A 24,153-nucleotide genomic window follows, 5' to 3' on the forward strand; every position below is an offset into this window, starting at 1 on the left:
CAAACAGAACCACAACAACGAGCACCCGAGCTACAAATCTTCTCACAGACTTTGAGGATCAGATTGAATCACAGAATCACCACACTGCGGAAAGAGGCTATTCAGCCCTTCAAGAGTGCACTAATCCCACCCTATCCCATAAACCCCATGGCTAACCCACTAGCCTGCACATCCCCAGACCCTACAGACAATCTAACGTGGCAAACCCACCTAACCTTCACATGTTTGAACTGTGGGAGGGAGCCCACACAGACACAGGGAGAATGTGCAAACTCCACACAGTCACTTGAGGTGAAATCGAACCAGGGTACCAGGAGCTGTGAGGCAGCAGTGCTAACCACTGAGCCACCGTGCTGCCCCCACATCACTCCAACAGGCTGGAAAGACAAGGTGCGGTTTGGGCCAAAATCACAGGGACACAGCTTATGAGAGACGTTCAACAAATTGTTCAAGGAGGTGGGTATTGGAGATGCTTGAAAAGGCAGACAGTGACCACGGCAGGTAGGTAACAGAGTCAGAGAGCTGTACAGCACAGAGACAACCCTTTGGTCCAACTCGTCCAATTATCCTAATCTAATCTAGCTCCACTTGCTAACATTTGGCCCGTATCCCTCCAAACTCTTCCTATTCATACACCCATCCAGATGCCTTTTAAATTGTACCAGCCTCCACCACTTCCTCTGGCAGCTCATTCCATACACGTACCACCCTCTGCATGAAAACGTTGCCCCTGAGGTCCCTTGACTGACAGAGTCATAGAGATGTACAGCACGGAAACAGACCCTTTAGTCCAACTTGTCCATGTCGACCAGATTTTAAATTAATCTAGTCCCATTTCCCAGCACTTGGCCATATCCCTCCAAACCCTTCCTATTCATATACCCATCCAAATGCCCTTTAAATGTTGTAATTGTACCAGCCTCCATCACTTCCTCTGGCAGCTCATTCCATACATGCACCACCCTCTGCGTGAAAACGTTGTCCCTTAGGTCCTTTTTAAATCTCTCCCCTCTCGCCTTAAACCTATGTCCTCTAGTTTTGGAGTCCCCTACCCTGGAGAAAAGACCTGGGCTGTTCAGACTATCCATACCACTCAGAATTTTATAAGCCCCAGCCTCCAGAGAAAACTGCCCCAGCTTATTCAGCGTCTCACTGTAGCTCCAACCCTCGCAACATCCTTGCAAATCTTTTGAAGTTTCACATCTTTCATGAATTAAATAAAACCACCTGAAACATAATGTGGACATTTACTACCACAATCACACCCCCACCTCCCCAGAAAGTTTGATACTTCTCTTCGTTTTAAAACTGACTTTGTAACCCAATTCATTTGCTGCTCTCCAAAGCCTTTGGGAAGCTGGTGACAATGAGTAAGCACTTTGAGGTCCCCCAGGACTGTTACTTAGTGAAACTGCAACATGTGTCAGGGATACTTACAATCTCTCAGAAAAAGTAACAGTGCCAGCATCTTATCATAGTCACACGCTATCTAAAGAACTGCAGAAATGAATGACAGACATCTTAAAACAAACCTGAAAACGCTGCAAATATGCAAGTCTGTGAACAGCCACAAGAGACAGACTAGCCATTGTGAAAAGGATCTATTGCAAATATATGACTCATTTTATTTAACTGGGAGTTGTTGCGATAATATCAACACAACTGTAAATTCAGTTACAAAAACAAATCGCTGAGAAAGCTCAAAGCCTGACGGTATCTGCCGAGAGAAAGTAGAGTTAATATTTTAGGTCCTCACTGATGGGAGCTAGGAAAATGTCTGTTTGTGTACAGAAGATAGGGTGGGGGACAGGGGGTTAGGAGTAAAAGATAGATGGGGATAGAGCCCAATCAATAGGACCTGTTCCAAGGTCTATCGAATTTTTGAAAGACAACCACCATCTTACCAACTATTTCTAGGGTCACTTCCTTGAGTCAGTGTTACCAAGCATGTGATGGCTTTGTCCTTTTAAAAGTTAAAAGTCACAGGTCTGGAAAGTGTCTTGGAAGTATTTCAAGAGAGGTTGCAGTGTACCTTGTCGAAAATACACATATTGGCTGTGAGACAGTGGGGAAGGCAGCAAATGTTCCATGTGTTGGAAGAAATGTCAAACAAGTGGGCAACTTTGTTCCTGATGTTTAGTCACATTTTTCCAGGCTAGGAGGAGAGTAAGAGCATTTGTGCGAATTGCAAGGGGTGGGGAGATAGGGGGGCAATGCGTAAGCCTTCTACTTATATAGAGTCACACAGCACAGAAACAGACCCCTTAGTCCAACATAATCGCAAACTGAATTCTCCTATCTACCTGCTCCTGGCTCTAAACCTTTCCTATTCATGGAATTATCCAAGTTGACTTTTAAATGTTGTATTTGTGCCCACATCCACCACTTGCTCTGCAAGTTCATTCCATAGCTGAAAATGTGTTGCTGGAAAAGCACAGCAGGTCAGGCAGCATCCAAGGAGCAGGAGAATCTACGTTTCGGGCATAAGCCCTTCTTCAGGAATGAGGAAAGTGTGTCCAGCAGGATAAGATAAAAGGTAGGGAGGAGGGACTTGGGGAAGGGGCATTGGGAATGCGATAGGTGGAGGGAGGTCAAAGTGAGGGTGATAGGCCGGAGTGGGGTGGGGGCGGAGAGGTCAGGAAGAAGATTGCAGGTTAGGAAGGCGGTGCTGAGTTCGAGGGATTTGACTGAGACAAGGTGGGGGGAGGGGAAATGAGGAAACTGGAGATATCTGAGTTCACCCCTTGTAGTTGGAGGGTTCCTAGGCGGAAGATGAGGCGCTCTTCCTCCAACCGTCGTATTGCTATGGTCTGGCGATGGAGGAGTCCAAGGACCTGCATGTCCTTGGTGGAGTGGGAGGGGGAGTTGAAGTGTTGAGCCACGGGGTGGTTGGGTTGGTTGGTCCGGGTGTCCCAGAGGTGTTCTCTGAAACGTTCCGCAAGTAGGCGGCCTGTCCCCCAATATAGAGGAGGCCACATCGGGTGCAGCGGATGCAATAGATGATGTGTGTGGAGGTGCAGGTGAATTTGTGGCGGATATGGAAGTGTCCCTTGGGGCCTTAGAGGGAAGTAAGGGGGGAGGTGTGGCGCAAGTTTTGCACTTCTTACGGTTGCAGGGGAAGGTGCCGGGAGTGGAGGTTGGGTTGGTGGGGGGGTGTGGACCTGACGAGGGAGTCACGGAGGGAGTGGTCTTTTCGGAACGCTGATAGGGGAGGGGAGGGAAATACATCCCTGGTGGTGGGGTCCGTTTGGAGGTGGCGGAAATGACGGCGGATGATACGCTGTCCATGGAGGTTGGTGCAGCATCTGCAGTCCTCACTTTCTCCTCGAAGTTCATTCCATACGCAAACCACCCTCTGTGTAAAGAATGTGCCCCCTCGTGTCTTTTTTAAAATCTCCTCTCGCCCAATGTGCTACCAATCCTTGAAATCCCCCACTCTTGGGAAAAGACACTTACCCTTCAGCCTATCTGTATACCTCATGATTTTATAAACCTCTATAAGGTCACCTCTCATCCTCCTGCGCTCCAATGAAAAAAGTCCCAGTCGATCCAGACTTGCTTTATAACTCAATCCTCCATACCCAACATCCTGGTAAATCTCTCCTCAACCCTGTCCAGCTTAATAATGTCCTTCCTATAAACAGGGAGACCAGGACTGGACACAGTCTTCCAGAAGAGGCCTCACCAATGCCCTGTACAACCTCAACATGACTTAGGAATAAGGAAACCAACAGAGGAGTATGGCAGTTGATCTGAATGAAACAAACTGGACAAAACATATTTTATTTCTATTGCGCAGTGAATTATTTGCAGATATTTTCGGAGAAGCAATCTCATCAGAGGATTCCACAGCTGAGGGAAATCTATGTTATGATCATTTTTCCTTTCCAGACTAAACAAAAGGTAAACTGCAGTTGCACGTGTCCAAGTGAACAGGAATAGAACACAAAGTGGATCCTCAATCGTGAACAGAAGAGCTGCCGACGTTTGATTGTACTGCTCAGCATCTCTGTGTTTCAGTCTTGAAGGAGGGTGTGATCAAGGAGCTGAGAGCCAGGGCAGACACGCCTGGTACCAAACCTGCTGCTACCTTCAATATCTGAATAAGTCTCTGGGCTATCGCTGATCTTCTCTCTGCGGACTAAACAATACAAGGTTATTCCACTCCAGTGTCAATACAAAAGGTCAAATCGGAAATTCCAGAACACAGTCAAAATCCACTTTGTGCTCAGGTACGTGCAGACATTAGCGTTTGGTCACACCTTTTGGGAACACCGTACCTTTGACCCTCATCCCTGCATCCTGCACGATTTCAAGTAGCTGTCTTTAATTCTCCTCCGAACTATTTTCCGAGACCGAGCTGACACTGCTGACCGAACCACTCAGTGGGTTTCCCTCCTGACACGGGCCAAGTGCAACTCTAAAAGGCCACACGGCAATCTCATAGACAGGAACTAGAACTTTCTCTTTGAAATCCCAAACTCGATTCATTTCAAAATTTGCATATCGGGCCATGTCCAAAAACTGAAGTTCAGCCCCAAGCTCTATCAGACGCCAGCAATCCTCACTTGTAGGTATTTCAGATTTGAACTGGGGAAAATAGTTGGAGGATTGTGATAGTGTTTTGCAAAATAAATTTCCTCTCAAAAATGATTTGAAAAACAGAAATTGGGCACCAACACTAGTCTAGCACTTTGAATGGTTACATTAGATACAAAGAGCATCTAAATCCATCTAAGATGAAGAGAAAATCCCAAAAATAACTTTGAAAATGTACTGTAAACAACCAGTCCAGCTCCTTCCCCAGGTAAAGATAAAAATCAGAGATTTGTAACTCTGCCCACCCCAGTCAAACACTGGCAACTGTACATCACGATCTCTCCAGGTATGCTGAAGACACTTGTCTGTGTGTCTGAACAAGTGAAACATTGACACAACGAGAAACAAAAACACAAGTTGCTGGAAAAGCTCAGTTGGTCTGGCAGCATCTGTGAAGACAAATCAGAGTTAACGTTTCAGATTCAGCGACCCTTCCTCGGAACGGGTCAATAATGAGGCCAGCTAATGACTATTCTACTTTCAGCCCCCCTCCCTCCCTCCCTGGCCTTGTGATAAAACATGTATTGCACAAGTTTTTAAATTCACATCGAGAATGGGTGAAAAAAAATGTTCAAGTGACTCACTGGGAAAAAACCTGTAACATTAAAGTGTCCAGCCATCCACTGAGTGAGCCTGGCTTTAAGTATACAGAGTAAATGTGATTGACAAATGATGTAAATTTTCTATTATTGGTACTCAAACAGAACATTTCAGCTTGCCTTTCTTTCTTCCTCTATAGCCGATTTTATGTAGCACCAATACCAACATCACTTCTAATTCTGCTTTTGAACTAATCAGGTACTAAACCTGTTCCAAGGGTGACTTCAAGACACATTGCCATATAAGGGCAGCACATTGGCTCAGGGGTTAGCACTGCTGCCTCACAGCGCCAGGGACCCAGATGCAATTCCAATCTCGGGCAACTGTCTGTGTGGAACTTGCACAATCTCCCTGTGCCTGCGTGGGTTTCTGACATGCAGGTCAGGGTGAATTGGTCTCCCTGCATCCTGTGCGATTTCAAGATAAGACAGCAAGTAGCTGTCTTTAATTCTAAATTGCCCATAGTGTTAGATGCATTAGTCAGGAGTGAATGGGTCTGGGTGGGTTGCTCTTCGGAGGGTCGGTGTGGACTTGTTGGGCCGAAGGGCCTGTTTCCATACTGTAGGGAATCTGATCTAAACTCAGGACAATCTTCTTGCAGATCTCCACTTGCTCTCTGCTTGCGATCTCCCCACAGCAGCACAACTGAGGGACCAGTACAATAATACAATGGCTTTGAAAGGGGTATTTTGTCCTTGTTTTTTCTTAAAGTGAGGTTTTAAGTCAGAGATGTCGAGCTGTTCACTTAAAGCACGTAAAATATCCAGTTTGAGGCACCTTGTTTTTTTTTTAAGTTGGAACAATAGAAGCAGCCTGAATGGGTGGGGTCAAGCTCCCACAGAACCAGGATTTTTAGTTTTCGATTTTCAGCAGCAGCCGCTGCTGGTGTCTTCAAACTCCGTTTGGAAGCTGCAGTACATCTTTTCCTGCTTTTCTCTCTCTCTCTCTCTCACACACTCTCTCGGAGTCTTTTCCTGTTTTTCCTCCTGAACTACAGAAATACCTGGCAGACAACATTTTACTGAATTTGCATTTGCCAAGAGTGTGTTTATGGGATGTGACTATATTAGAACAGTCAGGAGTCAAATACTCTATTCTATTAAATTTTCCAACAGAGTTAAATTATTCCAATTTCCTCATTCTTTTGTTGTGTTTTAACTATAGTGGATGAATAAAGTGTGTTTCCCTTCAAATCTAATAGTTTGACCAATCGAATTGCATCCAGAACGCAACGCCTGGTACTTACTTTTAAGATAATAAAAGGTTAGGGTCTAGACTAACTTCTGAATATTTTGAGGGGGTTTTGTCTGGTCTATAACACCAGGAATTCTGAAAACAAACGAGGTTATATTTATAATGTAATGTCCCGGGGAGCTCCATGCGAACATTACAGTAAAACATGACGCAGAGCCACAGAAAGTATCAAGAGAGCCCAATGCTTGGTTTAAAGGAACATCTTAAAAAGGTAGAAAGACTGGGTTAGGGAGGGGATTCCAGTGATTGGGTTCTGGTAACTGAAGGCACAGCCATCAATGGTGGAGCGATAATAATTGTGAACACACCAGAGGCCATAATTCAAACAGTGTCGAGACCTCACAAGGTATCTGGTTTGGGGACGAAAGGTGGCAGTGAGGGACATGGTGGGATTTGAAAACAAGAAAGACACTGCTCAACGAGGTGACAATGTACTTTAGTGAGCACAGGGGTGACAGATAAACTGGACCTGCTGCAAGTGAAGCCAGTGAGTGTTGATTGATTTAATATTCACAGAGGGTAAACCAGCTACAAACGCATTGCAATAGTCAAATCGAGAAGAAACCAAGGCAAAAATTAGGGTTTCAGCAAACGATGAGCTGAGCTGGGACGCAGTCAGGAAGGAAGAGGAATTAGGGAGCCTTACTAATGGCATGGATAGGAAGTTAGACACTCAGCTCAGGATGAAATGTCACTGCAAAGTTGTGAATGGATTGACTGAACTCAGACTATTGCCAGGAAGAGAAGTAAAGCAGGCAATTCAGCTACTGGGGTTTGGTCAGGAACAGAATACAATGATTTCCATCTTCCCAATATTTAATTGGAAGAAATTTCAGTCCATCCAGTACTGAGACGTCAGTGTCGTTTAGCGACAGTGGAGGAGTTGGGTGAGTTAGAGCTGTGATATGGTCAGCGTACCTGGGAAAACTAACATTAAACTAAGCTTCCCGCATCACATTTAAACTGCAAGATGGTGCCATCTTAAATGAGGAAGCTGCAGTTACAAAAATAATTCTACTGCCATTGATGAAAACAGCAACTCCTTTCCAAAAGCTGTTTTCTTTCTCACACAGGAAGCAACTGATGGACACCAGCTCCTGAAAAGTGTTATCAATACCTCGAGATATAGAATAAAAATGAAGGAAGTGATCGTTAGTTTATCTTCTTCCTTCTCTCAAACAGATTTATAATTCCATATGTCTCAAAAGACAGCCAAGCTCGTAGAACAGATGAAAACCAATTGAATCCAGCAAGAATCAGAGCTACATAATAATCCAGACAAGGAAGTGATGTCCGACATATAGCACTGTGACATCACAACCAACGCAATGATGACCTCAGAGTTGTTCTTACCTCCAGCTCAGCAGGAATCAAGGGGCTTGAGTAGGAATCTGCCAGTTGCTTCAGGGTATACATCTCTATTGATTGGTGTTTCACTGCCCGACCTGCACCAGAAAAGGCATATCTGAACTGGAATGCCAAAATCTCAAGAGGATATCATTCCACTGCTCATTTACCCTGGTCAATTCAAAAGCATCACGCATGTGGACTTCTCTCTGATCATTTCTCAGTCCGTACAAAACGGGATTGTATAAATGCAGGAATTTTATCCCCATGCTTTGCACCCAGTCCTGTTCCTTACCCGTTCCTGTTCACCTATCCCTCATTTGCTTGTCAACTCACCCAAGCTTCTCCAACAGCACCTTCCAAATCCAGGATCACCCAGAAGGATAAGGGCAGCAGAAGCCAGCTACAAGTGCCCCTTCAAGCCACACACACCACCCTGATTTGGATCATTCCTTCATTGTCCCTGGGGTCAAAATCCTGGAAATTGCTTCCTAACAGAACTCTGGGTATATCTACACCCCATGGACTGCAGCATTTCAAGACAGCAACTCACCACTGCCTTCTCCCAAGGGAGTTCGGGATGGGTAATAAATGCTGGCATAGTTAGCACTGCCCAATTCTCAAATAAAAAAAATAAATCCACTTCCCCGCCAAACCCTAAAAATGAGACTTAACAAAATACTCCCATGTCGCTCGGATAATCAAGGTTCTTCTGCTCTGGAATCGGAGGCAGTCCAGAGAATATTTACTCGGCTGTGTATGAAGGGAGGCAGAGGTTAAGTAGATTGGACCTATACTCGCTGGAAAAGAAACGAGTGAGAGACGGCCTTATTGAAATATACAACAGTCTTAGAGGACTTGACAAGGTCGATGCAGAAAGGTTGTTTCTTCTCGTGGGAGAATGTAGGACCAGAGGACGTAACAAGGGATCATATGTTTAAAACAGAGACACGGAGACATTTTGCCTCTCAGAGGGCGGTGAGTCTGTGGAAGTCGTTACCACAGAGGGGTTTTGAGGCTCAGTCATTCAGTATGTGCAAGGTTAATATAGGCAGAGTTTTAACTCTGTAAGGGAGAATCAAGGGCATGGGGAAAGGCAGGAAAGTGGAGTTGAGGATGATCAGATCAGCCACAATCTCACTGAATGGGGGAGCAGACTCAATGGGCTGAATGGCCTATTCTTGTTCTTAAGTGTTATGAAAGTCTCTCGAAGATTTACGCTCAATTTCCATTTCAAACTTACCCCCAACTGCAAGGAAGCAAACTTTCCCAAGGAAATAATTCACATCCACATAAGCCAGGGATGCCTTCACAGTTTCAACACTAAAACGAATATAAAGAGCAATTTAATGCAGAATTATATCAAAATGGGGAAACAGAGACAGTGCAATGTTGTGAGTATGACACAGAAACATAACCAACATACTTTACAGTTTCATGTCCCCTTTAAAGCGTACTGCTGATTATCAACAGACCCATAGTTTTAAGAGTTGCGAATGATTTTTGTTGACAATGTTTTCACAATAAAGCCAACAGTGACAGCCAGCATTCAGAACAAACTCTGTCCAGCATTCTGTACCAGAATGTCTTTATTCATCAAATTCCTCATTCATCCATCCCGTGCTAATTTTAACCCATTAGGCATCACAGTTAAGTTATCCATTTGATGACAGTGACACTGTTAAGGTCTCAAACATGCATTTGCAGCCTGTGTGCATACTTACTGAGGAGTAATAATCAGAGTCAAACCTTACAGCCCACATGGGTGGTTTGGTTCTTATTGTCTACACTCAGATTTTGCTACTGATTAACACGACAGGGATAATGGCCCTCCAAAGTTTATCTCGCGCATTGGTCCCAATATATCAAAGGAGAAAATTTACATCAAGGGCGACACAGTGGCTCACTGGTTAGCACTGCTGCCTCACAGCGCCAGGGACCCAGGTTCGATTCCAGCCTCGGGCGACTGTCTGTGTGGAGTTTGCACATTCTCCCCGTGTCTGCGTGGGTTTCCTCCAGGTGCTCCGGTTTCCTCTCTCAGTCCACAGACATGCAGGTCAGGGTGAACTGGCCACACTAAATTTCCCATAGGGTTCAGGAATGTGTAGGTATGTTAGGCGTGGGAAATTGAGGATTACAGGGAAAAGGGTAGGAGGTTGGGTGTGGGTGGGTTACTCTTCGGAGGATCGGTGTGGAGTTATTGGTCTGAGTGGCCTGTCCCCACACTGTCGGGATTCTATGCAATTCATTAAGATTATAGAATAAAATTATGATTTATCCCATCAACGTGTTCACTGTGTGATGACATCCAATTTGCAAGCTGTGTTTTCTTTCAAAGCCCTGTTTTCCTGTTTAATTTTTGACAGTCCTTATTTGGAAAAGAGACTGAAAGGGCCAGCTTTCTCAGAAGGGGTTTGCTGATTGGAATTCCTGGCTGTGACACCAGATATCTGGGGTGAAATCACCTGCAGTTTCGGGTTGTTGGTGAAATGGAAGTTCATGGAGGAGAGAAAATCACAAATCGGAGGGGTAAAATTACAACCAGCTATCATAATAAATATAGCGCTTGAGCAGTCTAACGGTTTTTCCCTTTGGAGGAGACAACTCTCCGCTTTCTGGCAGACAATAGAGCGTGGGGATAAAAGGGTGGCAGCCGGTGACAAGTGGTGTCCCGCAAGGCTCAGTGTTGGCACCACAACATTCCACTTTATATGTTAACAATCTAGATGAAGGAACTGAGGGCATTCTGGCTAAGTTTGCAGGCAATACAAACAGAGATAGAGGGATAGGTAGCATTGAGGAGACAGGAAGGCTACACAAGGATTTGGACAGGTTAGGAGAGTAGGCAAAGAAGTGGCAGAGGGAATACAACGTGGGAAAATATGAGGTAAGAAGAATAGAGGCATGGACTCTTTCTAAATGGGGAGAAAATTTAAATCTGTACAGGAGTTGGGAGGTCATGTTGCGGCTCTACAGGACATTGGTTAGACCACTGTTGGAATATTGCGTGCAATTCTGGTCTCCTTCCTATCGGAAAGATGTTGTGAAACTTGAAAGGGTTCAGAAAAGATTTACAAGAATGTTGTCAGGGTTGGAGGATCTGAGCTACAAGGAGAGGCTGAACAGGCTGGGGCTGTTTTCCCTGGAGCATTGGAGGCTGAGGGGTGACCTTTTAGAGGTTTACAAAACTATGAGAGGCATGGATAGGGTAAATAGACAAAGTCTTTCCCCTGGGGTCGGGGAGTCCAGAACTAGAGAGCATAGGTTTAGGGTGAGAGGGAAAAGATATAAAAGAGACCTAAGGGGCAACCTTTTCACACAGAGGGTGGTACGAGTATAGAATGAGCTGCCAGAGGGAGTGGTGGAGGCTGGTACAATTGCAACATTTAAGAGACATTTGGGTAGGTATATGAATAGGAAGGGTTTGGAGGGATATGGGCCGGGTGCTGGCAGGTGGGACTAGATTGGGTTGGGATATCTGGTCGGCATGGACAGGTTGAACCGAAGAGTCTGTTTCCATGCTGTACATCTTTATGATTCTATGCAAAGAGACTTGGGAGTTCTAGTCCAGGATTCTCTCAAGGTAAACTTACAGGTTGAGCCAGTAGTTAAGAAGGCAAATGCAATGATGGCATTTACTTTGAGAGGACTTGAATATTCTGAGGCTCTCTAAGGCTCTGGTCAGACCACATTTCGCGTATTGTGCAGTTTTGGACCCCATATCTCAGGGAAGATGGACTGGCCCTGTAGCATGTTCAAAGGAGGTTCACGCGAACGGTCTCAGGAATGAAAAGCTTGACATTTGAGCAAGGTTTGAGGTCTCTGGGTCTATACTCAATGGAGGGGGATCTAATTGAAACATACTGATTGGCCTGGACAGAGTGGATGTTGGGGAGATGTTTCCATTGGGAGGAGAGACCAGGACCCAAGGGCACAGCCTTAGAGTAAAGGGAAGACCTTTCGAATGGAGATAAGGAGAAACTTCTTCAGCCTGAGAGTGGGGAATCTGTGGAATTCATTGCTATAGAAGGCTGTGGGGGCCAGGTCCTTGTATATCAAAGGGATCAAGGGTTACGGGGAGAAAGTGGGAGAATGGGGTTGAGAAAGCTATCAGCCATGATTGAATAGCACAGCAGACTCGATGGGCTGAATGGCTCCAATGTCTTATGGTCTAAACACTTGAAAGGGTTCAGAAAGGACTTACAAGAATGTTGCAGGGATTGGAGAGTTCGAGCTATAGGTAATGCTGAACAGGCTGGTGCCATTTTCCCTGGAGCGTCAGAGGCTGAGGGGTGACCTTATAGAGGTTTATAAAATCATGAGGAACATTGATAGCAAGAACAGACAAGGTCTTTGCGTCTGGTTAGGGGAACCCAAAACTAGAGGGCATAGGTTTAAGATGAGAGGGGTAAGATTTAAAAGAGACCTAAGGGGCAGCTTTTTTGACACAAAGAGTGGTGCATGTGTAGAATGAGCTGCCAGATGAAGTGGTGGAGGCTGGTACAATTACAACATTTAAGAGGCATTTGGATGGGTATATGAACAGGAAGGGTTCAGAGGGATATGGGGCAAATGCTGACAAATGGGACGAGATTAATTTCGGATACCTGGTCAGTATGGATGAGTTGGACCGAGGGGTCCGTTTCTGTGCTGTACGTCTCTGTGACTGTATGACAAAACAATAGCAATGAGGAAGCTCCGTGTGTAAGACACCGAACATTGTGGCATAGTTGGAGGGGTGATTCCTTGAGTACAGCATTGAAGGATCAGGAAAGGTGTGCCGTTTGCTGGATGTTAGGTATACAAACGCTTACGTTACATGGGATTTTGTGCCAAACTCCTGCACAAATGAAGCAACTCTACCTTAGAAGAACAGAGTTCTGAAGGGACTGCACATGGTGCCATTTGTGCTGGGAACCACCAGTAAACTAGAGATCTATAGAACCTTTGTTGTCCCAGGTACTTAAAAATACAGTTTACAATTTTAACTGAACACAGTTTAATATGGTTAATTTATATTGATTTTGGTTTGATTATCATAGTAAAAGCTTTTAAAAATGAATTCTTAGCCAGTTCTTTGCAGTTACCTGTTAACTAAAGCTGGATAACTGGCTATTTCTCTCTGTGCTGTTTGAGAAAGCTTGCTGTGTCACATTATATCTATGCTACTTAACTCTACGACCTGCCTGTATTGCTCACAAGACCAAGCTTTTCACTGTACCTCAGTGCATGTAACAATAAGTTCAATTCAACTCAACTCAATATAATAGTGACAACATTTAAAAAGTACTTAAATCAATCTGTAAAGTACTTTGCCATATCCCGAGATCATGAAAGGTACTTTGAAAATACGGATTACTTTGCAAACATATAAAACCAGAAAGAGATTTAGATTGGGTGCATTGTTCAGAAATACAAAGTAAACCAAAAATAAGAACAACTAGGGAAATAAGTGAAGACAGTCAAAAGACATTCAAACAAATGTCCTGGTCTCCAGATCATCAGAGGTTGCACATACGACTGAAATGCAGATCAGTACCTTGTGGAAGTCCCAACATGCTGACTTATGTAGGAATTAGCCAGGAGGTTTCAACTTCAGATGTGCAATCCTCTGCGAACATCGACAATTCTTTTCGACAGTACTGAGAGACTTACCTGGACAGTCATCCAGGAGATGTGAAATAGATTAACAAAATCTAGCTCTTGGACAATTTCACAACTGATACCAAATCCCCTGCTGCCACTACCTTCCAGACACCCCCCCCCCCCCCCCCCCCACAACTACACCCACTTGAAAACTCACCCACCCTACCCACTTACTTCATTCAGCTACTCACGTATTCACTAATGTTTAAACTTTCAACATACCAGATGGCAGCAAAAGAAGACAAATATTCTGCCTGTCCCTACTCAAACCTGCTCGCCCCCGACTCTACTCTGCTGTAACAAGAAACGCTGCACACCACATTGATGGTAAAGCCTGACTCTCAGCATCCAGGAGGAAATGCAGAACAGCCTCAAATCAGGAGAATATTCAAGAGGAATGGCAATCCTACAATGATTGCCACTCTTTGGAAGACCTGGACAATAATTTAAACTGTTGCTTTGTAGAACAGTTCGTGAACATTACTGAGAGGAGAGGCACATTGGTCTTGCACTGATCAGGACCAATGCGAGAAGGCCAAATTTCAACCACAACAACAATGTTTACTCGAGGTAAAGGAAGCTGAATGGCTGGCAGCCACCTCTGAGGGACTGAGGTGTTGCTGTGGTGAAACCAACAAGGAACAATCGCTCCTGGGTAATTCAAAAAGACACAAGACTTGAACGCATTCCTTACATTTGCAGAGAATCGCTCCTACATAAGAACGCATCTTGTTTTTAATAAGTGAGGCACAGTATGAACTCAACCGATTTTAAATTGGTTGTTAATGTAACTTTGAGCACAGAAGGATTGTTCGGTAAGTGCTGTCCAGTGACAAAATTACACCTAAGAGTAGATTTTTTTTGTTTTGGTTTTGCAAGCGCAGGCTGTTTGAATATTATTAGGAGAACTGAAGGAATACAGTAGGAACAAATCACTGCAGATGCTGGAATGTGTACTGAAAACAACCAATGCTGGAGATCACAGCAGATCAGACAGCACCTAACATTGAATCTAGATGACTCTGATGAAAAGTCATCGAGACACAAAATGTTAGCTTGCTCTCATTCTCAACGGATACTATCCTACCTTCTGAGACCTACAACATTTGTTGTTTTCAGTGAAGGAATATGGTATTGGATTCGATCGGTCATTGCTGGAACATACAGCCTACACACCTGGTATCATACTAGCGGGGAAGTTTAATTAAGAAGTCAATGGAAAGTCTTTCAGGTTGGAAGGCAGCAGCCCATTCATGTAAAGTATCACTCACACAACCACTGCATATGAACAGATAAAAACTGCTTGTTTAACCCATTGTTCAAATGTTTAAGATAATGTTCCTTTCCAGGGTAACTTGAGGTAGACTGGGCACCTTTCCAGTCTGGAAGTGGCAGCCTTTAGCCCAATTGTGAGTTTGTACAATACACTGTGGACATTGATCTGATCAGGATAGCCATCAGCTCTCATTTCATGTGCATCGGTTTTGTAAGGAGAGATTAGATCTGGACCCAATTTACAAGGGCAATCAGACAAGGCTGTGGCTAGGGCTAAATAATGGGGGGGGGGGGGGGGGTGGGGGGGGTACAACCGCATACAAAATTGTGGGAAACGTTAAAGAGGGGGAGCTTTCAGGAGAGGTTTTTAAAGTTTCCAGAACAAGTAATAGAACAGAGTACAGAAAGTGTCAGGAAACTAACTTCAGGCACAGCAGATAAGGGGCTAACGATGAAGAGAGGCAGTCAACGCAAGACTGAGGGTGTTGGACTAAAATGCAAACAGTATACAAAACAAGGGAAATGAGCTTGCAGTGCAGATTGAACTAGCAGGTACAATGTTGCAGCATCACAGAGAAATGGCTGCAAGGGGATCATGGTGCACGGTGGCTCAGTGGCTAGCACTGCTGCCTCACAGCGCCAGGGATCTGGGTTCGCTTCCCACCTCGGGTTGGGAGCTTGCATATTCTCTGGGTTCTCCAGTTTCCTCCCACAATCCAAAGATGTGCAGGTCAGGTGAATTGGCCACGCTAAATTGCCCATAGTGTTAGGTGCATTAGTCAGAGGGAAATGGGTCTGGGTGGGTTACTCTTCGGAGGACTTGTTGGGCCGAATGGCCTGTTTCCACACTGTAGATAATCTAATCTAATGGCTAGGAACTAAATATCCAAGGATACGTATCCTATTAAAATGACAGGCAGATGGGTGGGGGGACAGGGTTGCCTTATTATTAAGAAATTAAATTAAATCGACAACAAGATGTGATATGGAGTCAGGAGGCATGGAATCTGTGTGGGTAGAGTTGAGAAACCGCAAAGGAAAATAGGCCTTGCTGGGAGTTATGTATAAGCACCGAGTAGTAATCAGGATGTGGGGAAGAAAATAAATCAGGGGATAGAAGAGGCATGTAAGAAAGGCAAAAAATACAATAATCGTGGGGGATTTCAATATGCAGATGAACTGGGAAAATCAGGTTGGGAGTGGATCTCGAGAAAAGGAATTTGTGGAATGTCTACAAGATGTTTTTAACTGGAGCAGCTTGTGGTGTAGCCTACTAGAGAACAGCCAACTTTGGATTTTGTGGTGTGTAATGAGACAAACTTGATTCAGGAGCGTAAAGGTGAGGGAACCCCCCCCCCCCCCCCACTGCGGGACAGTGACCATAATATGACAGAATTCACCATGCAGTTAGAGGGGGGAGAAGCTGGAATCAGATGTCATGGTATTCCAATTTAGCAAAGGAACCAAAGACATGAGGAAGGAGCTGGCCAGAGTTCACTGGAAGGGAATCCTAGCAGAGAAGACAGAGGAGCAGCAATGACAGGAGGTTCTGGGGGTAATTTAGAAGGCACAGTCGAAAATCAGCCCAAGGAAGAAGCTACATACTAAGGGGAGGAGAAGGCAACCATGGATGATGAGGAAAGTCAGGGACAGCAATAAAGGGAAAAGAAAAAGCATGTAATGTAGTGAAAAATTGTGGGACGCCTGATGATCGGGAAGCCTTTAAAAAACCAGCAAAGATAAGTAAAAAAGCAATGGTGGGGGGGGGGGTAGGGGAATGAAATATGAGGGTAAGCTAGCTTGTAATAATAAACACAGATTGCAAGCATTTTCTTTTAGATTTATAAAAGGTAAGACAGAGGCAAAAGTGGGCATGAACTGCTGGAAAAAGAGGCTGAAGACATAGCAATGGGGGAGAAATTAAATGGCAGAGGAACTGAATGGGCACTTTGCATCACTTTTCACAGTGCAAGATATCAATAGCATAACAGAATTTGAAGAGGATCAAGCGGCAGTGGGGAGTGTAATGGCCGTCATTAAGGAGAAGTTGCTGGAGAAGCTGAAAGATCTGAAGGTGGATACATCACCTGGTTCAGATGGATTACACTCCAGGTTCTGAAGGAGATAGCGGAGGAGATTGTAAAGGCATTGGTGGTGACCTTTCAGAAATCATTGGAGTCAGGGAGGGTCCTTGAGGACTGGATAATGGCTAATGTAACATGCCCGTTTAAGAAGGGATGGAGGGAGAAGAAATTATAGGTCGCTTAGACTGACCTCAGCCACTGGTAAGATTTAAGTGTCATTACCGGAGGATGAGATTGAGTAGGAGCATGGTAAAATAGTGCTGAGTCAGCACAGCTTCATCACGGGGAGGTCATGCCAGACAGTCTGCTGGAATTCTTTGAGGAGTTAACGAGCAAGTTAGACAAAGGAGAGCTAGTGGATGTGATTAATTTGGATTCCCAGAAGGCCTTTGACAAGTTGTCACAGAGGAGGCTGCTAAATAAGAGAGTCGTCCATGGTATCAGGGGCGAGTTACTGCCATGGATGGAGGATTGGCTGACCAGCAGAAGGCAGAGAATGGGGATAATGGGGTCCTTTTCAGGATGGCAGCCGGTGACAAGTGGAGCTCCACAGGGGTCAGTGTTGGGATCACAACTATTCGTGTTATACATTAACAATTTGAATAAAGGAAATGAGGGCATTGTTGCTAAGTTTGCAGATGACACAAAGATAGGCAGAAAGACAGGTAGTGTTGAGGAATCAGGGAGTCTGCAGAAGGACTTGCACAGGCGAGGAGGGTGGGCAAAGAAGTGGCAGATGCAATTTACTGTGGGAAAAGTGTTGTGCACTTTAGCAGGAAGAAAGTGAAGACTGTTTTCGAAACGTGGAAAGGCTTCTGAAATCTAAATCACAAAGTGACTTCTGAGTCCTAGTTCCAGATTCCTGAAAGGATAACGTGCGGGTTCAGTTGGAAGAAGACAAATTCATTTCAAGAGGGCTAGAATGCAACAGCAGGGATGTACTGCTGAGATTGTACAAGGCTTTGGTCAGATAATGTTTGGAATATTGAGAGCAGTTCTGGGCCCCATATGTAAGGGAGGATGTGAGGCCTTGAAGAGAGTCCAGAGGAGTTTTACAAGAATGAATCTGGGGATGAAGGGCTTGTCCTATGAGGAACAGTTGAGGAATTTGGGTCTGTACTCAATGGAGTTCAGAAAGACAAGAGGGATCTGATTGGAATTTACAGAATACTAGCAGATCTTGATTAGAATGGACATGGAGAAGACGTTTCCATTAGTAGGAGAGACTAGGACCCGAGGGGACAGCCTCAGTGTGAAGGAACAATTATTTAGAACGGAGGAGGAATTTCTTCAGCCAGAGGGGGGGTTAATCTGTGGAACTCATTGCTGGAGAAAGCTGTGGAGGCCAAGTCATAGAGTTGTACAGCACAGAAACAAACACTTCAGTCAAATTCGTCCATGCTGACCAGATATCCTAACCTAATTTAGTCCAATTTGCCAGCACTTGGCTGTTATCCCTCCAAACCCTTCCTATTGATATACCCATCCAGATGCCTTTTAAATGTTGTCTTTGTACCAGCTTCCACCACTTCCTCTGGCAGCTCATTCCACACCCGTACCACCCTCTGCGTGAAAAGGTTATGCTTCAGGTCCCTTTTAAGTCTTTCCCCTCTCACCCTAAAGATATACCCTCTAGTTTTGGACTCCCCCACCCCAGGGAAAAGACCCTTCCTACTTATCCCATACATGCCCCTCAATGAGTGTATTTAAGACAGAGATAGATAGGTTCTTGATTAGTAAGGGGATTAAGGGTTACGGTGGGGTTGAGAAACAGATCGGCCATGATCAGATGGCACGGTGGGGCTTGCTGGATGAAATGGCTTAATTCTGCTCCTATTTCTTATGGTCTTATAGTACATGCAGTCCATATGAATCCCAACACGTATATTGACCGACAAAGGTAGGTTTGCAGTTGACAGTCGTGGAGAACTCATTCGTGAATTTCTCAAACAAGAATTTCTCCATCGAGAAATGGGAGCAGAGACTGCTCCATCTTAAAAGTGAATTTGAGTGCTTGACAAAGGTGGATAAGGAAATCTGTATAGGCAGCTGCACATTCAAAGATTATGAATGCATTGTCTGCGTTATAAGAAATAAAATTAGAGCTCAAAACAGGTTTCTCATAGCAACCGATGCAAATATTAGTGAGCATGGGACCTAGACAGCATCCGACTGCTAAATCATCTATTTGGGGGTGCAGTTTCATTAAATCAACTTAAAACAGTTGCATTCAGTTATTTGTACACGTTTAATGAAAAGACTCAAAAGATGACTTTGCATCTATATTGTTGTGATCATGTGAGACAACATTACTGTCAATGGTTTCATTCAGTAACACATATTGATGTTAATTTGGAATTGTCTGGGTTTATGCTCGCAGTACAGAACTAAAATTCGAATGTTAATGCCAATTCTGATATCTGAATTACTTTATTCTTGCAACGTCCTGAATTTCGTTCCAGCAGACAAGCTAAACACTTCTGTGTAAAGAGAACATTCCATTATGCGTAAATTAGTACAATAAGCTGATCAAGACAAAAAGTTCCTCGCACTGTGCTGCCAAACCATTGCTATAAAATGTAGCTGTGTCTACGGCAGATCTGATTGTTAAAGCTGTCAAGGCAGTGCAACACTCAGGCCACTCACATCACCAGTCCTCCCATGCACACTTTAAGTACGGTGAGGAAAAGATATTCGGAACAGCTGCCTCATTGGTCTCCACAATTGCTATTCTCCAGCACCACGTGACAATGTCTCACTGCCTAGATTTTACGGTAACTGGAATAAGTCTGCACATTCAAAGACCGCTTCAGCTCACCTGTGCTGATTGCGCAAATCCATGAGGAAGACAATGAGGTCTATCCGTGGTCTGCTGTGCTCATTCTCTGCAGGTAATGGCAGGCGTTTTGCTAAGTGACTACAAGAAATGAAAAAGTATGAGCGTTATATAAGCACCCCAATTGTAAGTTATCAAGTAAACCTGAAGGTGACTTGATGTTAGTTGCAATTTGGAGAAAGTGAGGACTGCAGATGCTGGAGACCAGAGTTGAAAAATGTGGTGCTGGAAAAACACAGCAGGCCAGGCAGCATCCGAGGAGCAGGGGAATCGACGTTTCGGGCATAAGCCCTTCTTCAGGTAGGACTTATGTTAGTTGCAATTTATCCAGTTAAAAGTTTCATGAACACAATTTGGGAGAAAAATGCAATGGCTGGGATGGCAGGTTGTGTGACTGACATTCTACAACAGTGAAATGGCAGTGTGAAATTGACCACTGTCCTCAGTCTTGTATAACATGACAACACCTCATGGTGGATTCAAAGCAGCACCTGCAGAGGGCTGGAAATGAACATGCTTCCAGATGGACAGAGGCAGTGCAGCAGGTGGAAACTTTCCTTTGGTAATGAGTTGGCATACAGTATGCAAAGCGTTTCAGTGAATTGCCACTGCATACCGATCTACACAGCTCTAACCATGTATCTTATTAAAAATCATTTCTTGCAATTACTTTACAGTATTCATTTGGGGGCTTTTTTGGATCGCTGTAAGCCAGTGCATAATTTGCAACAGTCCAAACGACACAGTAGTCCATCACCGGACAAAAAAAACAGACATGAACTCTGCCTCTAGGATGTGAACACTCCACAAAGAGTTCAGGGTTGGGAGGGTTTGAGCTACAGGGAGAGGCTGAACAGGCTGGGGCTGTTTTCCCTGGAGCGTCGGAGGCTGAGGGGTGACCTTATAGAGGTTTACAAAATCATGAGGGGCATGGATAGGGTAAATAGACAAAGTCTTTTCCCTGGGGTCGGGGAGTCCAGAACTAGAGGGCATAGGTTTAGGGTGTGAGGGGAAAGATATAAGAGGGACCTAAGGGGCAACTTTTTCACACAGAGGGTGGTACGTGCATGGAATGAGCTGCCAGAGGATGTGATGGAGGCCGATACAATTGTAACATTTAAAAGGCATCTGGATGGGTATATGAATAGGAAGGGTTTGGAGGGATACGGGCCAGGTGCTGGGACTGGATTGGGTTGGGATATCCGGTCAGCATGGACGAGGTGGACCGAAGGGTCTGTTTCCGTGCTGTACATCTCTATGACTCTAATTTGCCCATGTGACAATTTTCTTCAACCTCTCCTGCAGTATAAAGGATCCAGGTTTAAAACACAAGATTTTTTTCTGACAGCCACCCACGACATGATCCTCCTCCTCCACTGTTCTGCCAAGTTTGCCTTATTTATGAGGAAAGCAGACAAAACAGGGCAAATTACACAGAGTTAAATCTTGTTAAGTCACATTTGCAAATGTCAAGCTGAGTACAGACCAACAACACAGAAAGGAAAGCCGAGTAATCATTATTATTTCCATCCATCGCCATCAGACACACTCCGACGAAAACAGCTTCAGATTATTCAGAATTACCGCAAGAAGTAACTTTGTATAATTTTATATTAAACAGGAGAAGCAGGCGACACCATCTCCTTCTCAGTCTACTCCGCAATAAGTTCTTGGTTGAGCTTCTACGTGAACCCACTTTCTTATCTGCATTTTCCTCAATTCCTACACTGTCTAAAACCCATCAATTTTAGTGTTGAATACATTCAATAACTGAATAATTCACATAAGACATGGAGCAGAGGTAAGCCATTCAGCTCATCAATTCACAAGTGAGAGCTTCTCGCTTAGTTCTAAATGCTATTAGTCCTGCACACTGATCTCTGGCAAGATTAAGAGTGGTATTGTAAAAGTACAGCACGTCAAGGAAGCATCTGAGCAGGAAAATCTGATGAAGGAATTCTTGATGAAGGGCTTTTGCCCGAAACGTCAAATTTCCTGGACCTTGGTTGCTGCTTGACCTGCTGTGTTTTTCCAGCACCACTCTAATCTTGACTCTGATCTCCAGCATCTGCAGTCCTCACTTTCCTCACTTCATTGATCCCTGGCACAGGACACCCCAGTTATGGAGAAACAGCCCCATCACCTCCCATCACGCCTATGAGCCCTAACTCCGTGCCACATCTATGTAGCACCTAATCAAACATTTTCTTACAATTCAAATATGCGGTATGTACCTTGAATAAGAGTCGGAGACAGCCTTGCTAGTTAGACCCCTGGACTGTTAGATTTATAAAACATAATATCCTTTACGCAAAGCCATGCTCACACTGCTGAGTTATGTTATGACTTTCCAAATGTGCTGATGCTATATTTTTAATAACTCAACCTAGCATTTTTCCTACTCATCTGGAACAGGCTATTTTCTTCACTCCCTCCTTTCTGAAACAGCAGGGGTGCATTTTGCTTTGCTTTCCAGATCACTGTAGAAGCAAGGAATTCTGGATGTTCAAAAGCAATGTCCCATCTACTATCATTTCAGCCAAAGTTTCTAAAGCCCAAGGATGTAGACCATCAGGTCCGGGACATTTATCAGCTTTAAGTCCCCCATTAATTTCTCCCATACATTGTCTTCACCTGTTATTTTTTGTTATTCATTCTCATATAGACTCCTGGCTTCCCACAATTTCTACAACTGTGAAGAGAGACAAAATGAGTTTACCATCTCAGCTCTTTTTTCACCTTATCGCTATTTCACTCACGTCTAACGGATCCACGTTTACTTTCTCAACTCTCTTCCTTTCTCATAATCATATAAACTCGTATGGTTTTTATATTCCTTGCTAGCTTGCTCTCATATTTAGTTTTTTCCATCTTTATCAATTCAATGCTAAACCTTTGTTAATATTTAACCAGATCCAATCCTCAGGCTTAATACTTTTCTTGACAACACTGCCCTCTTTTAATCTAATTCTAGCCCAAGAGTTGGATCCCATCAGGCTGTGCTGGACTCTATGTTTACAGCAGAGAAGAGACTATTCAGCCCATTGTATCCATGCTGATCTAAGATCTGACTACATTATTATCACTTTCTAGCTCTCAGTCATTGAGGCTATGGCAATGAAAGTGAATATCTTTAATGTTACAAGAATTTCAGACTCAACCACTCATTCAGATGCTGACTTCTAAATTCTCCAGCCCTGGCAGCATCCTGGTAAATCTGCACCCTCCCTAGCGTAATCACATCCTTCCTATAATGTGGTGATCAGAACTGCACATAGTACTCTAGTTGTGGCTGAACCAGCATTCTGCCCTGTTCCAACATTTGTATTCTGTATGTCTCAGCTGATCAAGTTAAATAGGATACTTTTTCAGCACCTTATTTGCCTGCTCTATGACTTAGGCATCTGTGGATTTGCACACTAAAGTCCATCAGATCCTCAGTTCTTTCCACGTTCCTATCATTCATTCTGTAATCTCTTGCCATACTAACACTCCCCAAGTACATTATAACACACTTTTTCCAGTTAAATTCCATTCGCTACTGCTTTATCCACCTGACCTGACTATTAGTATCTTTCTGCAGTTTATGGTTACCACTCGCTGCCTCAACAATTTTCGTGCCATCTACAAACTTCTTGAAACACACCCACTTTGTCTAAGTCCAAATCATTAATACACACCACAAGCACCAAGGGTCCCTGCACCTAGCCCTGCGTAACCCCACTGGAAAACAGACTTCCAGTCACAGAAGCATCTCTGTAACCATCATCTGTGGCAGCACGGTGGCTCAGTGGTTAGCACTGCTGCCTCACAGCGCCAGGGACCCGGGTTTGATTCCAGCTTTGGGTGACTGTCTGTGTGGGGTTTCCTCCGGGTGCTCCAGTTTCCTCCCACAATCCAAAGATGTGCAGGTTAGGTGAACTGACAGTGCTAGATTGCCCATAGCATTCAGGGATGTGTAGGTTAGGGGCATTAGTTAGAGGTAAATATAGGATAAGGGAATGGGTCTGGGTGGGTTACCCTTCAGAGGGTCATTGTGGACTTGTTGGGCCAAAGGGCCAGTTTCCACACTGTAGGAATTCTATATCCTGCCTCCTACCTGTCAGCCAATTTTGGATTCAATATGTCACTTCATCTTGGTTCCTGTGGGCTCTTACTGACTCATGCCAAATTCATAGAAAGGGGAAAGAAAGGTGTAAAATCTTCCAAAACATCGGCAAACCCCCTCAGTAAGGTTTATAGGGTAGGAGGCTAGGTATGTATAAAGGACTGATCTAACTGAGTGACAGAACATGGGGCTGGTCTACACTTGAACTAGCAACAATCCCTCCATCTGAAACAAGTCCAATCTGTTTGCCAATCCCCTCCTGATGAAGGACTTTTACCCGAAACGTCGATTTTCCTGCTCCTCGGATGCTGCCTGTCCTGCTGTGCTTTTCCAGCACCACTCTGATCTAAACATGGAATCATTGAATGACATATGGACAGAAAAATATTCAGCTGTACCAATGA

The 24,153-nt window shown here is 44.3% G+C and overlaps 1 protein-coding gene across 1 annotated transcript; it reads right to left on the reverse strand.

The window, feature by feature from the left end:
• Window positions 1-3,767: 3,767 nt before the first annotated feature.
• Window positions 3,768-21,175, reverse strand: pane1 (proliferation associated nuclear element). The gene is made up of 5 exons (XM_072588273.1): window positions 21,132-21,175; window positions 19,624-19,722; window positions 9,044-9,123; window positions 7,807-7,898; window positions 3,768-4,141 (listed from the first exon to the last, which is right to left on the reverse strand). Exons 1-5 carry the CDS (start codon window positions 21,173-21,175, stop codon window positions 4,001-4,003), a joined length of 456 nt encoding a protein of 151 aa, XP_072444374.1. The 3' UTR covers window positions 3,768-4,000.
• Between the last annotated feature and the right edge of the window lie 2,978 nt (window positions 21,176-24,153).

This window comes from Chiloscyllium punctatum, chromosome 18 (genome assembly GCF_047496795.1).
Source record: "Chiloscyllium punctatum isolate Juve2018m chromosome 18, sChiPun1.3, whole genome shotgun sequence".
Taxonomy (NCBI): Eukaryota; Metazoa; Chordata; class Chondrichthyes; order Orectolobiformes; family Hemiscylliidae; genus Chiloscyllium; species Chiloscyllium punctatum.

Coding starts and splice junctions, on each gene's coding strand:
- pane1 (XM_072588273.1), bottom strand. CDS start 21,175: ATGGATGGAAATAATAATGATTACTCGGCTTTCCTTTCTGTGTT. Junction 19,723..21,131: donor TCGGCTTTCCTTTCTGTGTT/GTTGGTCTGTAC, acceptor CATTTCTTGTAG/TCACTTAGCAAAACGCCTGC. Junction 9,124..19,623: donor GATTTGCGCAATCAGCACAG/GTGAGCTGAAGC, acceptor TATTCGTTTTAG/TGTTGAAACTGTGAAGGCAT.